The sequence below is a fragment of the Megalobrama amblycephala genome, linkage group LG10 (genome assembly GCF_018812025.1).
Source record: "Megalobrama amblycephala isolate DHTTF-2021 linkage group LG10, ASM1881202v1, whole genome shotgun sequence".
NCBI classification, from domain to species: domain Eukaryota; kingdom Metazoa; phylum Chordata; class Actinopteri; order Cypriniformes; family Xenocyprididae; genus Megalobrama; species Megalobrama amblycephala.
The window spans coordinates 30,617,108-30,634,420 of NC_063053.1; the positions used below are offsets into that span (position 1 = coordinate 30,617,108).

The window sequence follows — 17,313 nt, forward strand, 5'->3', positions numbered from 1 at the left end:
TTTCATTGCAGCAACTCAAAATGGTACTCAGTACTCAGCATTTATGCATGCCTGACAACGTCGGGGCTTGTTCCTAATGAGATGACGGATGGTGTCCTGGGGTATTTCCTCCCAGATCTGGACCAGGGCATCACTGAGCTCCTGGACAGTCTGAGGTGCAACCTGATGGTGTCGGATGGACTGAAACATAATGTCCCAGAGGTGTTCTATTGGATTTAGGTCAGGCGAGCGTGGGGGCCATTCAATGGTATCAATTCCTTCATCCTCCAGTAACTGCCTGCATACTCTCGCCACATGAGGCCGGGCACTGTCATGCACCAGGAGGAACCCAGGACCCACAGCCTAGGGTCTGACAATGTGTCCAAGGGTTTCATCCCGATACCTAATGGCAGTCAGGGTGCCTCTGTATAGCCTGTAGAGGTCTGTGCGTCCCTCCATGAATATGCCTCCCCAGACCATCAGTGATCCACCACTAAACCGGTCATGCTGAACGATGTTACAGGCAGCATAATGTTCTCCACGGCTTCTCCAGACCCTTTCACGTCTGTCACATGTGCTCAGCTTGAACCTGCTCTCATCTGTGAAAATTCTGGTGTTCAATGGCAAATGCCAATCGAGCTCCACGGTGCCGGGCTGTGAGCACAGGGCCCACCAGAGGACGTCAGGCCCTCAGGCCACCCTCATGAAGTCTGTTTTTTGATTGTTTGGTCAGAGACATTCACACCAGTGGCCTGCTGGAGGTCATTTTGTAGGGCTCTGGCAGTGCTCATCCTGTTCCTCCTTGCACAAAGGAGCAGATACCGGTCCTGCTGATGGGTAAAGGACCTTCTATGGCCCTGTCCAGCTCTCCTAGAGTAACTGCCTGTCTCCTGGAATCTCCTCCATGCTCTTGAGACTTGATACTGTGGCAATGGCACGTATTGATGTGCCATCCTGGAGGAGTTGGACTGCCTGTGCAACCTCTGTAGGGTCCAGGTTTCACCTCATGCCACCAGTAGTGACACTGACCCTAGCCAAATGCAAATGAAAAACAGTCCGAAAAGATGAGTAGGGAAAAAAATGTCAGTGGCCTCCACCTGTAAAACCATTGTTGTTTTGGGGGTCATCTCATTGTTGACCATCTGGTGCACCTGTTGTTAATTTCAGTAACACCAAAGCAGCTGAAACTGATTAACAACCTCCTCTGCTACTTAACTGACCAGATCAATTTCCCAGGAGTTTAACTGACTTGATGCTATTCTCTGATTAAAAAGTGTTCCTTTAATTTTTTTGAGCAGTGTAGCTTTAAACAAACGAGGTTTACTCGTTTCATCTAGCATAAACAGCAGTGCATTATCACCAAGCACATGGAATGTTTAATCGAAACTGTACACACTGAACACATTCCTGTAATGTAACAACCCAAAAAGCTTAAAAAATCAGTCTGCCTTTTATAATTAGTATGTGTCATATGAAATTATGCAGAATCAGTCAGTCAGAACTTTGTTTGCTTTGCTTTGTTATCAGTATTCTTGTAAGAGAGGGTTCTAGAAATATTAGTGTTGTTTATACTCACTCTAGTCTGTGTTGTTTCAGCACCAGTTTACTAAAGGAATTACGCCAGTTGGGTTCAATTATAAATTAGCTCTTTAAAATGTCGAAAGTGTGCTCGACACCACCACATGTTTGCATGTATGGCAGGTTTAATGCTCTTCTCCATCATCTGATAAATTACTACTGCTATGATCAATGTAAACATCTTTTTTTTTTTTTTTATGATGTTTTTTTTTACTGCCTGCTTTCCCTTTAACGCTAATAGAGCCATTGACATACATATCATTGCGCCAGGAATATAGAAGAGTTTTGTTAAGGTGCAGTATAATGAGTCTAATTTAAGTAGAAAGGAGGTATTGAAAAGATTGAAAATGACTTAATTTAAATACTGCAAGGCTATTAAACTGGATTGTGGGTAGTTAGTGAATATGATTTTTTTTATGTTGAAATAACGTGCACAAAACTGTCTTGTGAATTACTCCCAAAATGTAGTAAGTTATAAGGTGAGCATGAAAAAGAGACACATCTCAAATCACAGTGCTAATGTTTTACATATGCTTATGTAAAAAGATGAAAGCATATTGCATTTGTTTCACTTTCTTGCATTTAGAGTCCTATTCCATAGATCAGATTGGTCTTATTGTTTTGGGCTTTTTTTGTCACCAGACCCCAGTGCCCACAGCAAACTCATCACAGGGCAATCACTCTGCTGCCATCACCAAAATATGTGACGCAGACGCTCCTGAAGGTAAGGCTGACATTTTTTATCACCCACAAAGTGACCGACACTAGTGGATAATGCTTCATCATTCCATATAGGAAGGTTGATGAGAGGTTTAAAGAGAGAGGTATAACACTGAAAATGATTTTTTGTTGCTCTCTTGAAGTTTTTCATCTGCAAAGAAGCTAGCCAATAATAACAGAGATCGTTTACATATAGAGGTGTAAAAGAGCCTGTAAAATTCTAAGGGTCTGAGAGAGGGCAGAAAATGGTCATGTATTTTTTTTCCCCCTTTTGACAAGAAACCATGACTTTTGTTGCAAGAAACCTTGACTATCATTATAAGTGGACTTCAGGTGAAAATTGTAGTGTGGGGCTCCTTTAAAGAGTCTTTGGCCGTGGAGCACAACTGTGACGCCCACATTTTCAGCACCTTGGTTCCTGAAGTATTGTTCCCAACTTCCCATTCATCTTCTTTGCTATTACAAAAAAGGCAAAAACAGTAAAGATTTCTAAATCATCCAGCTCTAAGATGAATGACTGCAATACAAACTTTGAATTAACGAAAAAATTAATTAATTAATGAAACTAATAAAGTTAGTAAATCTAAAAAAAAAAAAAAAAATACAAAAAAGTACTTTAAAAAATTAAAAATTAATACTTTTATTCAGCAGGAATGCATTAAGTTGATCGACCATGGCAGTAAAGTAATTGTTTATATTTCCGAATTTCTATTTCATATAAATGCTGTTCTTTTGAACGTTCTATTCATCAAAGAATTCTGAAATAAATGTATCATAGTTTCCACAAAAATGTTAAGCAGCACAACTGTTTTCAACATTGGTAATATTAATAAAAAAACATTTATTGAGCAGCACATCAGCATATTAGAATGATTTCTGAAGGATCATGTGACACTGAAGACTGAAGTAATGATGCTGAAAATTCAAAATTTAAATTTTTCCATCACAGAAATAAAATAGATTTTAAAATGTATTAGAATTAGTGCTGTCAAATCAATTAATCATGATTAACTAGCGGTCAAATTGATTAATCGCATTTAATCTAACATAAAAGTCTGTAAATATATAATGTGTGTGTGTGTGTGTGTGTATACACAAATTTTTATGTTAGATGCGATTAAATGCGATTAGTCAATTTGACCTTATTAGAACTGAACACAGTTCTTGTAAGTAATTGTAATAATAATTCACAATATTACAGTTTTTACTGTATTTTTGATCAAATAAATGTAGCCTTGGCGAGCAGAAGAGACTTCTTTCAAAAACATTTAAAAAATCTAAATATGCAAGCTTTTGAACAGTTGTGTAACTTTGTTTTATCTACTCATCTTATGAAGCATTGTGAATTATGCAAATGAATCAAATTTTATAGTGCAATATAAAACTAAAAATGTATACATATAAAAGCAATAATTTTAAGTTTATTGCAAAATAATAATTCGCAAGTAGCTTGAGAGGCTTGATTACATCGTTCACAGTGCTTCATGAGAGTGGATCTCTTCTACCTCGATTTATGTTCATGGTAACAGCAATTGGTGTCAGAATTATGTTAGCAGTTTAGTTCTTCACTGGGAATTTTGCAATTAAACTCGACTGAACACACTTACGGTTTCTAAAGAATCATATATCATCCATTAACAACCTCTGAGCTCATAGTAGGTCTGTTTTGAAAGGTTTATATGTTATTGTTGGACATCAATATCTCTGTGGAGAAAATAAATGGGATTTTTACTTCTGGAACTCGACTGTTGTGCTGTTCTACCCATTATATATGCAACAAACTGATGTTTATTTGTTCTCTCTGAACTGTTTGTGTTCTCGATTACAGTGAGGTGGCCATGCAAATACAAGCTTGACTATCAGTTGTCCCTTGATCCAAACCGTTCTAAATATTTATTGGTATGTCAGAGTATGAGTATGAGCAGAGTACTCAGTAAATAGAACGAAATGGATTTCGCAGAGGACAGTTTGCATATAAGAAGCGGCAGCTTTTAATGAAGATAGATGTGAGATGAAATAGTAAACCAGCAGGAGACAGACTCACAGTCTGAATAGGAGATAAAAATCGTTTCAGGTGTGACGGACCATTGCGTTTTTGTACTGCTGTATCTGAATGTGTTTTGTGTTTTGAGTTTTAACATATCCGAGTGTTTGGTTTTGTGTGCTCAGTCAATGAGGAAAGACTGTAAATAGTCTTGATAATACAAAGATATGAAGTTAGATGTCATGCCCGCAGAACATGACCCTTGCAGCTTTGCTCTTTGTTCATTACGAAAGGGTGAGACGGCAAATAACACAGTCTGTCAGATGGAGACCTACATTAATTAAAATGCTGTAAAATTAGTGCCTTATACCAGCGAAAGTGTTAATTACGATCTATAGGGTTAATTGCCACTATACGTTTGCAATTAATTGCAGATAGATCTGTGTGTTTTGAGTGTGCAGTGCTTCTAGTTCAACGTATTATAGATACTGCCGTCAGAGATTGTATTCTCATGATGGCAGAAGGGGGGAAAGGCAACTTAAAAATACCGAATGATGTTGGGATTTACTGTAAAAGCTTTGATTTAATGTTTTAACAGCGAGATATCGTGCTCTGTATTGCGACGAGTGATTTTAAGCTCTTTAACATCTAGTTAATTTAATACCAGGTCTGTCTCTCTGTGTGTTTTTGACACATTTTATGAGATCAACTTCAAAAGCTGGGAAATAGAGCTATAAGTTATTCCTTAATGTCACGGTGGATTCAGATCAGATTGGTTATGGTTTGATATACTGCCATCGAGCCTGAGCGTGCAGTCATGATACTGTTTTCCATCCAGAGGAGGGCACTCCGATATTACAATCCAATCTCATTGAAGGATATTGGAATAATAGTGAAATCAAAAATATTAATATGCAATTGGATCGGTGAACCAAGAAGAAGTGGCCAATCTTCCTTAATGTCCTTAAGACGTGTCCCCCATCAGCTGTAACCTTTCCTAAAATATACCTCTCTGTGCTGGGCTATATTCCACCTTCTAATTGCTTCTCACTCACTTCAAGTCCTCGGATTCTGCCAGAATATCACACTGACAGGCTAAGAATTTCTTGTACTCCCCATTTTTATAGGCTGCTATTAAAAATTCAGGTCATGTTAGACCTGACTTCAGCCGCAAAGTGATCGTATTAGCTAGATATATTTTACATTTTCTGAAGTAAATGTAAGTGTTGCTTGCTCAAAACTCACTCCCACAGTAGTTGCTATGCGATTGCTAAATTGTTCTGAATAGTTTTCTGTTGCTAGGGTGTTTTAGGTGGTTGCTACGCAGTTTCTGCAGTGTTCAACATGGTTTTAGCATGTATCTACACCGTTACGGCTCGGGTCCCTTTAGTGTAAGTAAATGCCACTTGCTTTATCGCCTGCCAGGTGAAAAGAAAAATTCAAATTGCTCTGGACAGTAATAGCACACCTCTCTTCAACAAGCCGCATGATTTGAAGTATCATTCACGTTCGGAGCACAAACGGTGCGGGTTGTACATGCTGTTCAAATCCCTAACCTTACTGTACTGTATGAGCAACAACAATTGTGATGTTTTCATTGGCAAATACCTCTAATAAGAAGAACGAGCTGAGCAAAAAACAGTAGAAAATGGTTGTGTTGCATTAGTCTGTGCCTGCGTGAACACTTCCCCATATGTCTCCTTCAAACAATGCTTTGTATCATAACCCAATTAAGTCTCTCAAAGCCAAAATGAGGCACTGTCTCGCACAATGGAGGATAAATCTGTGCGACAGAAGTTGCTCTGCGGGTCACCCGAAATTGATCCATCTCCAGTTGACTCGCACTTTAGAACCAGCGTAGTTTTAAGCCGTCTGCTTGCCAACCAGCACAGCCTCCCAATCTGTTTGTGTGGGTTTTGGCCTTTTCCCATCTGCAGTCGGTCAGCGGAGCCCAGTCATTGTGTTTCTGCCACCTACCCATCATCAGCAAAACGCCTCATTACTGTTTTCAGATAGAACAGCGCAAGACAAGCTGTACACTGTCCATTAGCACGGGACTCTCCGTCGCTTCACTGTGGGAGATGTGATTTCCATTTGCTTTTATTACAATTACTGTTCACATCAGTATGATACAACTTTTGGTAAAATGGTTATAAAAAACATGGTCTAATAAAAGGTTTTTGACAATCTACATCAATCTGGAAGCATTTGAAATTTTCCTCGATATTAGCTCATTTTACTTTAACCAAGTTTTCTTTACTGAGGTTTGAATCTGTTAGACACGCTGAGTGGAAGTAAAAGCTCTCAGCAGTTTGTTTGTGGTACAAGTTAATTGACAAAATTGCTTATTATTTCGATTTTTTTTGTTCTATCTTTCTCCAGATGGCGTATCGTAACAAATATTTGACTGTTCCTGTGGTTGCCTCTGATATTGAGACTCTTGCCTCATTATTGGGGTTTGATTTCTGCGATTGGAGTCGCTCTAGCTGAGAGGCGGCTGTTTTTCACCCTGAATGATTTCTCAGATCGTTGCAGTGAAGTCAGATTTGTTGTCTTTGTTCTAGATAATAGGAACAGGCTAACAGTTTATTTTCCACGCCTGAGTCCAAAAAGAGACTGTTTTTGATCTGCTTAATGATGCTTAATGGTGAGAGCTGGTCAGCATGGTTGAGGAAGTGAGCGTAAATGATTGTTATGTGTTGATGTGATTTGTGGTTGAATAATGTCCGGTAGAGGTCATTCTTATGACAATCATTCAACAGCCTCTCAGATGAATTATAGTTCAGATATTTGGGCTCCTGTATGAATCAGCGGTTCATGTTTATTCTAAGATGGTCTGAACGTTCTACAAATAGGCTACGCTTTATATATATACATATATATATATATAGCGTCCCTTGTTGGCAAATGCTGTTTACACTAGCTCCACCCACCAATGTCTGGATGGGTCACTCAAGTTTAAAAAAAGACACGGAATTCACGTCTTCAGAGGTACAGCAATAGCGAGTAAGGCTCGCAGTCCTGGCTTGTACGATGATCGACAAGGGTTCGAATCTGCCTTTTGCCAAGCTCGTTCTTCTCAATTTCCCCATCACATATTGCATCAGAAAGTCTTTTTTTTTTTTTTTTCTTCAGTAAAAATGAATATAATGTTCTAAAAGTGAAATAAATTGCCTGACGAGTGTTTAATAATATTAAATGTATTTATTGGGTAGGGTTAGGGCAGGGGTCGGCAACCCAAAATGTTCAAAGAGTCATATTAGACCAAAAAAAACAAAAAACCTGAGCTGCAAAAAAATTAAAAGCCTTATATACTGTAAGCCTTATAAGAAGGCAACACAGGCTGTAAGTGTATATTAGCTATATTAGCCTACTATCAAAATGACTAAGTAGGCTACAAATACATAATGAGGTATTCCCAAGGTATATATTTAAAAACTGCCGAAAGCTACAGAAAAAAGAAGCAAATGGATCGGTGCAATTCACAGAAACAGCTGGACTCCAGGCAGAGAAACATTTGCATTTATCATTTTGTGTCAAATTGTTGGATTTTGAGGTAAAATCATTCCATATATATTGTATTGTTATATATTATGTTGACAAATCATCAATTAAATATTTTCCATCTTATAGCCTATTCTGCATAATTGTGTGTTTTAAAATAAACACTGACAAAAACTATACTATAAAAGTATATGTTTTAGGGCTGGACAAGATGACGATATATATAACATTGATATAAGTGATTACGCGGATTTAAACCTACCGATATTGTAGTTATATAAAATATTCACAGGCAGATTTGCTTTATGTATTTCTCCGGCGTCAAATCAGACACATATAAATGTCAGGAAACACGACTCCTGGCTGCATGTCAATATCCATGGATTAGGTTTATTTGACAAGTTATAAGAAACACTTTCGAGTCCAACCTTTAGTGTAATTCGTTTGTTTTACTCGCGTTTTCGCAGTTTCCCCTATTAAAGGTGATAAAGAGGATCTTTTCATCGACTGAGAAACCAAAGACTGTTACTGAGTTTTTGAAATGAGCGCATGCGTAAGAACAACCCCCCCTCCTTTCGAGGGAATGCCTCCCAAAATACGTGCACGAGTATTGGAACACGAGTGTTTACCACCAGCATTCGCTGTGTTGTGTTAGTGGATTCATTATGTCTGACTCACCGTAGGTAACAAATAGTATGCAGTTGTTACTCCTGTCTCCGGACAAAAACATCGCATGCGGCGCCTGTGGAGTGTGGAAAGTTACTGGAGCGCGCAGCCGCGCTCGTCTCTCACAAGGAACGTCATGGCAGTGATTGACAAGCAGAAATGTTGAAATTTAATATTTATTATACACATTTTTACAGCATTGGAAAACGTTAAGAATGTTTGTGTCATGTTTGTCCTCCTACAGAAACCATATGAAAACAAAAAAATATTTTTCCATTTTCATACATTTTTGAAAAAGCTCCAGGGAGCCACTAGGGGAGCGCTAAAGAGCCGCACGCGGCTCTAGAGCCGCAGGTTTCCGACCTCCGGGTTAGGGTAAGGTGTAGGGAGGGTTTTTATTCCCCTAATGAGGCAGCATCCATTTAATAATTTTAATAAATATAATCATTTACACTCTATGATATTATTGAATCCTGTTAATGTACAAAAATACTGAGGTGCAAATAGTATCTGCCAATATAAAGTACAGCATCTAATTACTATTTAGACTTCTTGCAAACTGCTTTTACATGGTGTAAATAGAACATATCGCTATTTTCACTTAGTGTAAATAGCATCTAATTTCTTAGTGCAAATAGCCGCTGCCTTAATTTAATTTATAAAACTTTCGGTTTTGATTAACTTCAGTTAATGTGCAGTCACAGATGTACATAGATTAATTATATTGACCATTTGTATATAATTATATTATATTTTTTTTTTTACTCATAACCAGACTACAGGTTTTATTGACTAATAATATGTACAAAATGGCAGTAAGTTGTTCATAATTTGAGTTTCCCTAATTGTTCTCTTTGTCTTTTAAATTTTATTTTAAAAACTTAAATTTTAATTTAAAACTTAAATTAAAATTAAGTGGCCACCTTTTATTTTAAAATGATTTATTTGTTAAATTAATGTTTTTAATATTTAATTAATTATTAGCTTTTCATCAATTTACTGTAGTTCCTTCATTTACCCCAGTTTAGGAAACCCTGGCGTAATGTAATTTTCTTTCTCTTTGTGTTATTTTCCGTTCACTTTTTCCAGCAGTTCGGATGCTGATATGGTCATAGTGATTAATATGATGCTCATGAATACAAAAGTGTCCCTTGTTGAGCTCTTTTTGTCTTAAAGAGAAATGAAGGACTCCTCTTTTCCTCTTTTAAAGACTAATAAATGACAAAAAGCATATTAAGACAGAGTGCCTCAAGTAGCAGCTTAATTATTGTAATTGAATGAGTAATCAATTCAGCCTTTTCCCCAATTCTCTCCAGACTCTACTCTCAACTAGTCTCAACCTATCACCTGTCACTTTGAGACCCTTGATGAGATGAGGGTTTCCTGGCCCCACGTGTTTTCATCCTCTCTGTACCTGTTGACCTGTAGCAAAAACCTGCCCTGCCAGCTGGCCTGTGGATGAAAGAATTGAATAATATCGACTTTTTCTCGCTCTCACTTCTTTTGTTGCCGTTTTTCATCTGCAGTCCACTCGCTCTGCCAGATCGTTCTCTCTTGTGCAGCAACCCGAGTCTTCTCATCACACTGGAAGCTGCTCTGTCTTGCGTAACAGCCGTTGCACAACCAGGCGTGAGTGGGAGGAAGTGTCAAGCAGGGAGAACACATGCGACAGGGAGGGCGCCGTATCCAACCGAGAGCATCTCTCCCCGCAAGGCCCGACCCGTGCTCTCGAACCCCGCCACTTCCACACCTCAAGTCGACAGAGCAAGAGGCGAGTCCTGCTTCACAGAGCACAGCTTGGATTGGCAATAATGCTGGGGTTGGGTTGTCTTTTAAGCTCTTGGAGGAAGTGCTTTGTGTTTGAGTGATGGAGAGTGTCAATTAGTGCCGGGCGGTAGGATGGGATATACAGTGCGACAGTAGAAATGTGTCATCCGGTAGATATTATGCTTTAAGGTAGTAGATATATTTGTGTTGTTGGTAGTTGGCAGGACTGCTTTACGTTATTTTCACGTGAAAGTGAAATACAAATAAATGTGAAAATACAGAGGGTGACATCCTAAACAAGTCAAAATGTGGAAGAACTTGTTATTATCGGGTGTTGTTTTAAGAGTTTAGTTGCTTACTGTCTGTTGCCAAGTCAGGCGACCGGGAGGGGACATGGTCGGTTCACTTAGTTTTATTGTGGCGACGACATATGAACTCATAGGAACGTGATCATTTGTGGCCACAAGATCATTTTTTCGAGGTAACGACATCCTTATGTTGTGGCCACGCGTTGTAAAGTCGTAGCTTCGAGATCCTATGTTGAGGGAACGGCATATTTTTCTCGTGGCCACAACTTCTTTTTGTTGAGGGAACGGCATCTATTTCTTATGGCCATGAGTTAAATGAAACAACCTGTGCGACCATAGCAACCTGGAATTATCAGAAATGGATAGGCCTATAATAATACTTACTTTTAATTAAGAATGACAAAATAAGGGCAGAATTAAGAATATATATATATATATATATATATATATATATATATATATATATATATATATATATATATATATATATATATATATATATATATATATATATAATTTTATATATTATATTGCAAGCATTCGAATAAAGTTCATTATTAGCCTATCAATAAATGATAGAATATGTAAGAGCATAAAATAATATAGCCTAGATCTACAAGAAAACATTTGTATCTATCCCATCTCACAGCCTTTAAATACATTCACTGATCATGTCTTTATTTATTTTAGTATTAATTGTTATGCCTATTAAACCTAAATAAAATGAAATATGTTAAATTCCTGAAAAGTGAACTTCCTGTAAAATTCCTGTGCGCCTACAGAAATAAAGTCATATAATCAAAGCTTTGGCATGACTGTCGGACATTTACATTATTTACAAGACATAGGCTATATGGTACTGTAAGTAGGCTATTAGATAATGCATAATGTTAATTGGGTAAAGAAATGAGATCAAATGGAAAATGTATTATATATATATATATATGTATGTATATATATATATATATATGTATGTATGTATATATATATATATATATATATATGTATGTATATATATATATATATATATATATATATATATATATATATATATATATATATATATATATATATATATATATATATATATATATATATATATATATATGTATATATATATATATATATGTATATATATATATATGTATGTATATATATATATATATATGTATATATATATATATATATATATATATATATATATATATATATATATATATATATATATATATATATATATATATATATGTGTGTGTATATATATATATATATATATATATATATATATATATATATATATATATATATATGTATATATATGTATATATATATATATATATATATATATATATATATATGTATAGGGCTACACACACTAATGGTTTATAAACAAAATTATGTGAATGGATTTCAATTACTTTTTTTCTTCTTCTTCTTTTAATATATAGCCTTTAGTAATAACAGATTATTCATTGGAATGCTGTCATGGGCAGGAGGGGCTACAAATGAAAACAGGCTAGGCCTACTATAGTCTACAGAAAACAGTTATAAAGTCAAAACTTTATTGGCATGATCGAGCATTTACAGTATTTACAAAATATAGACTTTAAGTAACATAATATAGGCTACAGAAAGGTAAAGAGATATGTGAAATGACGGGGAAAATAAAGCAAATACATAATGAATAAAAATGTAAATAATAATAAAAAAAGAAACAATCAGTGAATGGATTTAAAAGACTTGGATTGGATAAATATAATTGTATACATGATATTCTTTTAACATTTATTGATAAACTTCATTCAAATGCTGCTATAGGCACCATCGCACGCAGTACAATAGGCAATATGTTAATCATTTCTTAATTCCATGCTTTTTCTTAATTATAAGTAAATGTTATTTTAGGCCTATCCATTTCTGATAATTCCAGGTTCATATGGTCACGCAGATTGTTTACGCATTTAACTCATGGCCACGAGAAAAATGCAGTCTACTGTGAAACATGTTATAGTATACATAGTATACATAGTTAACATAGTACAAGTGCCCCAACGGTCACATACACAGAAAATTATGGTGCATATTCTCATAAACACAGGCAGTTATGTCTTAAATGAACAAGTTGGTAAACGAAATCAGAAGTGTGTCCATATATTAGGTCTTAAAGTGACCTAATAAACCTGCTGCAGTCTGTGTCATTAATGTTAATCAAACAACAAAAGAAAAAGAGAAATCACTCACTGATGTTTACTGAATAACTTTAGTAGCTTTAATAAGAATAAATGTATATTTAATTCGTATAGTGAAGACAGTGCTGTGTATGTAGTGTATGCAGTATGTAGTGTTTTATTTTTACATTTGACTACTTTATTCAATTTTTAGGCTATTTGCTGAGTACTATACTGTTAGATAGATTTACATGAAAACTTGAGAACTTTTTTTGTCATCTTGCCCACTAATCGTGTTAAATAATCGTGATTACAATTTTGTCCAAAATAATTGTGATTATGATTATCTTCTTTCAAAAACATTAAAAAATTTTATTGTTTCCAAACTTTTGACAAGTACCGGTGTAATTTTAATATGTATATAAATTATATACATCTGTGTGTGTACACATATACACATAATTTTATGAAATATTTAAGTAATAAATCAATAATATATTACTTTATAATACTTTGTGTGTGTGTGTGTGTGTATATATATATATATATATATATATATATATATATATATATATATATATATATATATATAATTAATTTAATTAAAAAAAATTTTTTTTACAAAATAAGCAGAAAATTAGCAGAAAAAGCAATATTGTGATACATATCCATAGCCTTATATAAAATTAGTCATGCCATGATATAAGATTTTGATCCTTAGTGTCAGTTAAACAGGCTCTGGGAATTATGGGATCTTGCTATGCATGCAGAATTTGTGTTCAAACCGCTGCTGAAGGCATCTGAACTGCTGAATGCACAGCTACGGAGTCAATTTGACATAAAAGGCACCACTTTTGTCTTTACTGTGTGTTTTTATGCATTCAGCAGGCAACTGTATTATCATTTTCCTTGGTCTTTCATATTTATTTTAGCTTGTGCATATCTCTCTTCCTTTCTCTCTCTCTCTCTCTCTCTCTCTCTCTCTCTCTCTCTCTCTCTGCACTCATTTAATGATATTATATTTGTTCATTTCAGTTCAGATATATGCAGTGTATCTGGAGGATCAAGTATTGTTGCCATGGCTACCATCCACCAAGTCACTTGGTGTGCCAATAGATTCAGGAGCCGCAAATTAAAATGAAACTTACAATGTTCTGCTCTCCCCTCCAGTCGGCCAGGCATAAATTTCCTCATCCTGTCAGATTGATTTCTAACCATGGTCTAATGAACGCATGATGCTCGTCTGGCTCTCAGCAAATGCACAGATGTGGTTTGTTTGGAAAAATATATCCTGTTGATTTTTAATGCACTGATCATAAGAGCTCGAAGCACTGTTGAAACAAGATAGAAAATAAATAATAAGGATTTTAAAAATGAAATATTCATGCCTCTTTTACATTATAAGGCATTTTCAGACACTCCAAAGCAGATTAAAAGATACTTTAGTCTTAGTGTTAAAGGATTAGTTCTCTTTAAAATGAAAATTTTCAATATTTAGTCAGTCATGTTGTTTTAAGCCTGTTTGAGTTTCTTTTTTTCCCATGGAACATAAATGGAAATCTGGAAAGGGCTGTAGGGGCTGTCAAGCTCCTAAATAAATAAATAATTAATTAAATAAACATAATATTAATCTATATGATGTGTGCATTATATATAATCTTCTAAAGTCATAGTTTACTTTACTTTAGGATTTAGGAAACTTGGAATATAGCATACCAAATTCAAAATACTGTATATAATATGTTTAAATGAAAAATAACTATCAAAGGTATACTATGTAATGTTTGGCACTCTAGAGGTTAAAAAACAAAACTGCATGCATTTTGCGGAAGAACACTGTTTTGAATTATATGAATTATCCTGCTGCTCATAAAACATTCACTACCAGGCTTAAGAGATATAACCAGTTTAGATGGAAAGATCTCAAGCTGACTAGCTGAAGACATCACTGCAGCTATACCCATTAATACACACGGTACTTTCTTGAAAATAAATTCCAGCGCAGCACTACAACAACCATAATGAAATGACCATTCACAATAGATAATGATTTACAATGAACTCTGATAGAGAGCTACAAGATACTGTTCAAAAAATTACCTTACTCACCTGGTCAGTAATAAAAACGGCATCTCCGCATTGTCTTTACAACATTTCAAATCCCTCAGTTCTCGCCATCTCCGAAAAGCCAAGCCAATGTTGATTCTTGTTTTATTACAAGCTATGTTGTGATCTCTTTTTGCCAGCAGACTCTCCTCAGGCTTAGACATGAAAACATAGCATACAATCCTCAACAGTGGTGACAATAAATATTCATATTGCAGTGCATGATGGGAGTTTTGTCCTATGGTGATACCCAGCATGCATTGCCGTGTGAAACGTTTTTTTTATCATCATTGTTGAGATTCATATGCTGATTCTTGATGTCTGTGTGTGACTAAGTGATGCAGTAGTTCAATTTTTTATGCACTACATGGTTTTAAAATGATTCAATATGTATGTTTGCTGCAACACTTTCTTCTTATGCTGAAGTTCACAGGGTTGGTAATGCAAAACCAAAATGTATAAATGACAAAACGGTTGCTTTGGATGCAATCAGGCAATCTCAAAATGACTTTATCATCATATAAAAGCAGCTAATATCTGCACACTGTAAAGCACTGACCTCACTGCTTTACAACAACATATGCATTGTTGCAGAGAAAAATCTAACATAGAAAGTCAAGGGTCAAGAGCCCAACCTAAGCAAATGTTGATCTCCATGATGGTGGCATCGTTCTTTTTTCTTTTCTTTTCTTTTCTTTTCTTTTCTTTTCTTTTCTTTTCTTTTCTTGACCAATAAAACAACATCTAAACATCTGTTAATTCTCAATAAGTACTTTTGTAGACGTGTGAAAATAAAGTCAATCTGGTTAGTAATATGTGAAGCTGGTAATGCTGTTTGTGGAGTTGCTTAATCAGAACTTCATAGATTTCACACGTTTTATCTTCAGTTGATTTCATCTAAGGCTGTGACTGAAGTCAGTTGTAGTTCTTGTGTTTCTCTTTTCTTCAGTGATTCTGCTTGTTAACAGCAGGTGTTCATCACGTATGCTCAATCATCACTTAATTAATTGCTTAATTATCTCATTAACTTTAACTCTGCTTCAATGTTATTTTAACACTATTTAGAGAGGGACCATATTTACTATGAGCACAGGTGATTTAACTCTGGGGATTTTGCTGTGTAGCCAGAGAAACTTTTCTCGGATATGGCGAGCCACGCACGGGCGACTGGCATATGTGCACGATTTCCCGTGAAAACCATCCAGACAAATCTGAAATAAACACTTGTAATAGGCTTACCATAGTGAATCAGGATTAGACAAAACATGTTTTGGAAGAAGGATTGATGCTGTATTGACTATTGATTAATTTTGAACAACAGCAAAAAAAAATACATAGTGTACCTTTAAGGTTTTGGAATGAAATGAGGGTGAGTAAATAATGACAGAATTTTCAGTTTGGATTGATGGGCAGTTGAAAGGAAATCAAAATTACATATATCTGATCAAGTTTACCCAATTGACTTTAATGTCATCATGACTCAGCATGCATTGCTTCCTTATAAACCTCTTAGAACTTTAGGAAACTCGTCTAATCCACTGTTTTAATTAAATTCTCATTCTCCATCTCACTGGTGTACATTCCAAATCTGCTCAGGCCTCAGTTGACTGAAAGGAACATTGTCCATAATGCTTATTACAAAAAAGTACCAAAAAGTTTCATGCTGCTGCATGGGGTGGGAGGGTTAAGTTACCAAGTTACAATGGTACTACCATGATTTTAGCCAATGCATAGTGGCTTTATTGTGATATTTTTTTATAAATTACAGTGTAATATTGTACAATGTACAAATACAGTGTAATATAATTCAGTCCCATATTGTCTAAAGAATCTTTAGATATTACTGTTACTATTTAGATATAACTATTTGATGTACTGTAATCACCGTGCAATAATATGACATTATTAATTACATGAAACTTTCTTTTAGTTGAAAATATGATTTCATAAGGGACATATGTCTGACATGGAAAGCCAGGACACATTTTAATGCTGAAGAAATCAAGTGCTCACCCTACTGTCAGGACTGTTCCCTAGCAACAGCATCAGGGATGTTCAGGAGAGAATGATGTTTGATGTGTTCAAAGATGGCAGATACTTATGCTCGTTTTTTACAATACAATTTCTTTTCTTCACAACACAAATCACTGTTAAGTCATTATCAGGATGAATTGGGCTTCGCTCTCACAGAGGTCAGCAGATGCCAGTCATTCTGTTTGTTCCTAAATCCAAGATTCTTCACCATAATGTGTCCTTCTGTTGCTTCAGATGCTGCTGTAATGAAGAGACAGAGAGGTAATACACAAATGTCAGTGATTGATGATTTTTTTGAAGGACAGAACAGAAGTAAGTTGTTTTATGATAGAGTTCAATCAAGGGTGCTTGTTGAATGAATACAGGAAATGTATTTTTCAGAATAGGCGAAGGCCACAATTGTTTTATTGAAGTATATTTGCAGCATAGTATATTGGAAATGAGGGTCTGATGTCTTCTGAAGAAAATGTACCTGGAAATATTAACATTGTCCAACAGT

The 17,313-nt window shown here is 35.5% G+C and overlaps 1 protein-coding gene across 1 annotated transcript in view; it reads left to right on the plus strand.

Moving 5' to 3' along the window:
• The window catches only part of lmbrd1 (LMBR1 domain containing 1), a 116,916-nt gene that overhangs the window by 86,386 nt on the left and 13,217 nt on the right, over nucleotides 1–17,313 (plus strand). The window contains 1 exon segment of the mRNA XM_048205750.1: nucleotides 2,200–2,281. Coding sequence (XP_048061707.1) covers nucleotides 2,200–2,281 — 82 coding nt within the window.